General features: G+C 24.2%; 2 protein-coding genes across 2 annotated transcripts in view; both read right to left on the bottom strand.

Moving 5' to 3' along the window:
* Positions 1 to 2,870, bottom strand: part of LOC108689612 — a 5,427-nt gene extending 2,557 nt beyond the window's left edge. The window contains exons 1-2 of the mRNA XM_018196470.1: positions 2,785 to 2,870; positions 1,825 to 1,957 (exon numbers count right to left, since the gene is read on the bottom strand). Coding sequence (XP_018051959.1) covers positions 1,825 to 1,957; positions 2,785 to 2,870 — 219 coding nt within the window. The remainder of the gene's footprint in view (positions 1 to 1,824; positions 1,958 to 2,784) is intronic.
* Positions 2,871 to 4,426: 1,556 nt separating this feature from the next.
* Positions 4,427 to 5,728, bottom strand: LOC108689611 (the record flags this gene model as incomplete). The annotated part of the gene is made up of 3 exons (XM_018196469.1): positions 5,547 to 5,728; positions 5,234 to 5,347; positions 4,427 to 4,541 (listed from the first exon to the last, which is right to left on the bottom strand). Coding segments are annotated over exons 1-3 (411 nt in total), but the record flags the coding sequence as incomplete, so codon positions are not given.
* Between the last annotated feature and the right edge of the window lie 1,798 nt (positions 5,729 to 7,526).

Below are 7,526 nucleotides of genomic sequence, written 5' to 3'. Positions count from 1 at the left end.
TATATGTATATATATATATATATATACATATATGTATATATATATATATATATATATACATTTTTTTTTCTTGGTTTGAATAAACTGTTATTTCGCTTCCAAGATCTTGTGTAGTGTTTGCCTTTTACATATATTAAATTATTATTACTTATCATCAAGATTAATTTGTTTTCTGTTGAAGCCTTATTGAAGTTTTATTAACAAGAAAAGATATAATCAAATGCAAATATTTAAAAATATTTACTTGTAAGTGCAGCCGTATAATTTTTTCCAGTATACCAGATTTTTCCATAATAACGTTTTCGTATTCATCATGTAGTACATTTTGAAGTTGCGTCAGTAAATGCTTTTCTGTCAGTAACTTTTTATATCATCTTTATGTATTTTTTTTTTTCAAAAAGATCGTTGAATATACAAATTGTCAAAAATGTTAATTTAATCGAACATGGTAAATCGTTAATTTAACTTTCTTAAAATCAAACGAGATGTAATTTATTATAAACATAAGAAAAGAAAGCGTAACAGACAGAGTCCTGAGGACGAGATCCGAAGAACATTTTGAAGTAAAAAATGCAGTGAACTGTAAATAATAATTTTATTGAAATGTTTGTATTAAAAAATCCATATTTCATATTTAATAACTTTATATTATAGGTTTGTTCCTTTACATATAATAATTTTACGATAAAAATAATTATAATTACATATCTGTCTTGCAATTGTTGTATAATATTTCAATAAAATGGATTTTAATTCAAATTGTAAAAGTCAGAGTTACCATTTTCCAAATTAATCAAAATTAGCAAGCAGTATTTTTTAGAAAGTTTTTTAACTCATTTCTATTATGCGTAAACGCATATCTGTTATTAAATATTGATTTTTACAGCTCTGCAGCATTTATTATTTTGATTTTTTTCTGCTCTTCTGACATACAATACAATCTCAATTTCTCTTGTATATACTACATATATATTGTATACATTTTAATAATTGCACGTTAATAAGTTTATAGTAAAATTTAATTGTTATAATTTAATCATTACGTGCAAATTATTTAACTTTTTATTTTAATTAAAATTGTAATCTACTTTATACACATATACCGGGAATATCCACTTCTAATAAGATACTTTTAATAATATTTAATCGCTTAGATCAATACGGATATATGATATATTAATTTTTTAAATTGTAATCTGCATGATTAATATTTTTAATAAGAATCAAACGATGGCTGACGTATCAGTCATCTTGTTGTTTATAATGATATATTATCACTGTTGTTACTAATAATTTCTTATTTTCTAATTTAATGTATATGTCATTTATTAATGAAAATTCTGAACTTTAATATTTATGTTTAAATATTAACTAAAAATGATATTTAATATAATAATAATATATTGGTTTAATGTAATAATATTTTACTTTAAGTAATGTAAAATATTTAAACATATGTTGTTTATTATTTGGTCTAAAATTAGACAGACAATAATCATGACACGATGGCAAGAACTTGAAATAACTTCATTTAAGTAATTTTAATTTTCTTTTTTTAAATAATATCTACGATTAAAAATAAGTCTAATATTTTCTAAGCATAGATGCCGTCATTTTTTTATTAATTATTCCTTACTGCTAACCATAAATTAATATTGGTTTCATTACCGCGTAGAATATATTACAGTAAAATAAGATACCGAGGCCTTCATTAGCTGTAAATATAAATATTTCTTCTTATCTCACATATTATTGTACATATATTATTAAAATATATAATTTTTTATGTGTATTTTATTAAAAAATGTTTCTACATTATATTACCGTAGCAAAGTGTTCTACGGATCCTTCAAATATTCCACCGACGCTTAAAACGAATTTTTTGGTATTCCTTTGCAATAAAAATAATATTACTTTTTGTATATGTAATGGCATTCTATACCATTGAACGTTGTACCTACGGATTTGAATATATGTAAATAACATACATCATCAACTCAAGATAGGAATTTTTTATTAAATACAGTGAAACTTTCCTAACTTCAGTACTTTGTAATTTCCTTCCATATATGTATATACATGATGTATATAAAAATGTTCATTGTAAAATAGGTTATGTTACTTTGGCGTCTGCGCATTCTACATGCTGGCGTCTTCTCATTCTATTTGTAATATACTATAATGTAATATGCTATTTCTTCTTAATGCTGTGCCCCTAATGAAGAATGAGGAAATCTTTAGCTCACAGCTTCGCGTAGTAGAAGTTATGAAAGTGCCACTGTATAAATTTCAGCATACAGGATATCAAGTATTGTAAGAAATTTTGAGAGATGATTTCTCACACAAATTCAAGATGAAAACTTCATATAATATATTCGAAACGGCTTAGTTTCAAAGATATAGGATATCAAAGTTGAAAAAAAAAATTTGTTTTTTCTAAAAATTTTGATAACTACTTGAGGTATTTTAATAAAACTTTGTGTATACGTTTAAAGATGCATGGAAATAATCCAAATGGTTTTAGAAATTTTTAGTAAAACCAGTAAAATTTTTTTTTCAACTCTTGGATATATATTCTGTATTTTTTATATTAAGCTATTTCGGATATATGATCATACAAAATTTTCGACTTAAATTTGTGTGAGGAATTACCTTTTAGAACTCTCTTAGTAAAGTACTCTCCTGTAAAGTATTATAATTTAAAATGCAGGAGATTCTATGTTTACTATGGTATCTGGAAAGAGGATATTTATACGTAATTTCTTATAAAAATATTTCTCTTACGCAGTAAAAAATACATGATTATTGTGGTCTATTATATTCTGTCCCATATAATTGGCTAGAAACATATACAGACTGCTTATAACCATATACATAATCAATAGAAAAAATTCGTTGAAATTATTTTTAGATGATGCTATCTGAAAAACCTAATAAATGAATTTCAATGAAATTACGATCTCATATTTATACATATACATGTATATTGTATAATATATATAATTCATTAATGTATATAATGCATTATATATACGAGTATATACACACACACACACACACACACACACACACACACACACACACACACACACACGTTATAGATACTACTTATGAATAGGTTAAGTTAATAAGTTTTGTTTATTATTACAGTTAATTGCAGGATTAATTGATATAGAAATGAATATACATATATAAAATTGCTATAAAATGTTAACTATACGCAAATTAATACGTACATTTTGTTTTTGTACAAATAGGGAAAAGACGAATAAGAGTATGCATTTTTGACTAAACAAAAATCTTACTTTTTTAAAAAACAAGTCAGATATCTTGTAAGTATAATGATTATATTGATACTAGATAATTTTATATATATATATGTGTGTATATGTGTGTATAATTATCTATAATACAGAAAAATGTATATTAGGAACAAATATCTGATAGGAATTTTAGCAATAAAAATAGGTACGCATGATGTCTGGAGAAATATTCAACTCAAAATTTAATGATGTCACATATTCCTTCTTCATAATTGGAAACCTCATGCCATCACTGATTACAAATTTCATATACATTGTAATCATTCTCAAAATTTTCACCGCATCCATAACAAAGGGTTTTAAAAACGAAGAAATTTTTATTTAATAAATCTCTAAAACTCTTTTGAGAAAATAGTGTTTTGCTCATATCATGTCTTGCTGTATGCATATGTACATATGTATATAAAAAAACAATTAAAAAAGAAGGAAAATAAGTATTTTTAAATTTTAGTATAATTTAGTATCTTTTAACTAATAATAAAAGTGTGAGAAATTTTTTATTGACAATAAAATGTTTAAATTCTGAAAATAAAAAGAATTATAATAATAATTATTGAAGTTAACTTATATTTTTTAAAAATATAAAATATCTTTAATTGTCCGAGGTAATCAAATTTAATTATAATACATATATAATAATAAATTTTTTACAATACATATTGAATGAATTTCCATAACATAATGATGTTAGCTGAATCTTACTTATATCTATACTGAGATATTATATAATCATGCGTATTCACGATGCACACTCTGAACCCACCACCCTTATTCTATATAAAAATTGTTCCGAAACATAGATTTGCAATAATTTATATTAAATTTAATAATAAAACTTCAGCAGATTAGCATATAAATGTACATGCAACGTTACTGTATTCTATAATAGAATACATTTTTGTATTATTATTATTATTATTGTTTTCATTACATCTACAGATATGTACAATGTTTGTCATTTCTCACTATCACTTATTGACTTTTATTGAAGATTTATAAGTATGATATTTTGATTTAAAGATTCTTATCATATTTTAGATCGTATTTAGATATAACAAATAATAATAATAATAATATATACTTTTCATGAAATTCTTATATATTGTTATACGAAACTGGAAACTTACTTGATACAAATTGAGGCTAAAGCAAACAACTACTCCTACAGTGAAAGAAAGTATCATTATTTCGAATATGGACACTAACTGCTTAGATAACCTTCATAAACACATTATAAATACATTATTTAAAAAATAATAAAAATATCATTAAAGCTCCTGCTTACTCACTGTAATCATCTTGAATTGTGATGTCAGAAGCGAAAAAAATATATAAAGGAAATTTTTGCAAAGTATATTAAAATGTGAGCACTTCTTTACAACAACACTTGCAATCATTAGAGTAGATCATAAAATATACCGAAAACTTCCCTTGTGTTCGAAATAACTATATAATATTTCAAATTAAATTACAATTCAAATTAAATTATTAATATCTAATCAAACAAGCTATATATGACAGATGTCAAATTGAGATAAATATGATTTGATTATATTTCGAAAAGGAGACTTTTCAGTATATTTTACAAGTGTACTCTATCAAATGCAAATATTGTTTTATTGAACAAAATTTCTATATATTTTTTACAAGAATTTTTATTATATATTTTCTCTCTTTTGCGTCAATCCAAATATCCGTAGTGAGTGATCAGAAGCCTAAAACTGATTCTATATTAATCTCATCATAGCGTTGCAAGAATTGTTGTTCAATCAATGTCAAAATATTGCCATTCTAATTGGATGATAATGCTTACAACGCTTACGACACTACGGCATTACTAATGCAGAATCAGCATTAAGTGATTATTGTGGTACATATATTGTATAAATACTGTTGATGTAAATACGAACTTCATAGCTTGACGATGAATATCTATAGCACAAATTATACTCTTGATCATGAAAACTTTATCTTCTGACGTAATATTTTTGGTATTAATATTTATTGCATGTTTAATACGATAACTGTAAATATTGGATTCTAATTATATAGCAACTTATTAAAGATACAATTTTTTAAAAGCAAAATCTCCACAAAAATTTTTTTAATATACTGTATGTATAAAAATAACTAATAATATAAAATAACTAATATAAAATAACTAATATAATAATCGAACTGTTACAAAAACTGTTCATTTCTCTCATTCATCTATATTCCTACCTAGCAATTTTAAACATTCCACAAGTATGTTGAAGATATGAGATGAGCATTGTACCTGTTGCTATCATTATAGTCATTCCAACGCATAATACTCCGTACATATGCAATAGCATCCAATAGAAATACTTTTCTTGATTAACAAAATACTCTGTCAGAATGAATAAATGATGTGGTTGAGACATGTTCATTGATATATTAACAGCTATAAATGACCAAATTTGAGTTATAATAGTAATAAACAATCCACAAATTCCAAAAACTAAAAAAGAAAAACGAATTTGTTATTGAAATTCTTAGTATATAAAATCATTGTGTGTGTGTGTGTGTGTGTGTGTGCGCGTGTGCTTGCGTGCGTGCGTGCGTGCGTGCGTGCGTATATGTACACTGAAAAAAAATATAATCAATTTTAATAAATATTTAATTGAATACCGCCAACTAAATATTTATTAAATATAAAGATATATGTATTTGATACAAGAAATGTTAATTTGATTTAACAATCATTTTTTTTATTGAACAAGTATTTACTTATTAAGTTGGTAGTCAACTAAATATTTATTAAAATTAAGGATATTTTTTTCTCAGTATACATTTATATATATTGTATGCACAAATTATAATAAATAATTTTTAATTTTTTTATTGAATATGAAATCGAATTTTACTACAAAATTAATAGCTATTTTATTTTACATATTCTTTGTTTTAAAAATTTTTTGGAATAAGACTTTATTGTAAAATTGATAATTATTTTTTATATTTTATTTGATTATTAAATACATATGAATTCATTATAGATGCACATCATGACAAATATTTTAATTTAATACATTCATATAATAAATCATATGTAAATGTTTTTATAAAGAAATACGATAAAATTTACTGATAAAACCTAATATCGTTTTTTATATATACTTTAAATATTAAATATTAAATTCTATGTATACTTTAAAGTTTAAATATTTAACTGAAAATATAATTATATAATTAATAAATATTGTCTTACCCAAAAGCGTAACAGTGTAACGTTTGGCAATGCAATTATATTTATATATAATAGCAATTTCATTTTTATCCTTTAAATCATCGAATATATATCGAAGCTCTTTCAATAAATTCTTCACCTGTCATTTTATCAATTTTCTATTGTATATATCTTTTTATTGTATTTATTGTATCTATTGTATTATGTCTATTGTATATATCTTTGCATATATCATAAATACTTTGTGCTATAAAAATTTATTCGATACACAAGTTAATTCTATTTAATATACAGGGATGACCCAAATCAATCGCACGGGACGGCATACATATTCCTCATCAAAAAGTAAGTCAATAGCAAAGTAGTGTGGTATCAATAGTTTTGAAACGCTGAGAAAATGTCTAACCATAGGGCATGAAATTCGCGTCGTCAGGAGCAGTGCAATTAAGCAGCCAACCGCACGAATGCTTTGATGGATATCGTTAAACGGCACGATACCGAATGAGTATTGCAAAGTTTTGTGAAATCTCTGTATTAACATTTACTGCAGTATTCTTAAATTAATTTTTTCTAATGTTGTTTGTAACAGAAAAAAAGTTTTGGTTTATCTGTCGATTAATATTTTTAATAAAAATGTTGAACATCTTCTAAGGCTCACTATTTAAAAACTATTGATACTGCAACATTTTGCTATTGATTGATTTTCGATTCACTTTTTATGAGGAATATGTATGTACCATTCTGTGCGGTTGATCTGAATCACCCTGTATACACTTGATAAGCTACCAACTTACAATTTCAATATTAAGATGGAATGCGTTATATTTTATTATGCACATTATGAAGAAAGATACGGAAGACATCACCTTTATTACAAGGTCTAAAGTACAATTTAGTATTATTAATGGTGTCAACTGCAAAAAGTTACTTTTACAATTTCATATATAAAGATGAGTTTAAAAAATGCAATAATTTCTCAAAAAGACATGTAT

Source organism: Atta colombica, unplaced genomic scaffold (assembly GCF_001594045.1).
Source record: "Atta colombica isolate Treedump-2 unplaced genomic scaffold, Acol1.0 scaffold273, whole genome shotgun sequence".
Taxonomy (NCBI): domain Eukaryota; kingdom Metazoa; phylum Arthropoda; class Insecta; order Hymenoptera; family Formicidae; genus Atta; species Atta colombica.
The sequence above is the reverse complement of the archived record's forward strand: the minus strand, read 5'-3'. Positions and strand labels throughout refer to the sequence as shown.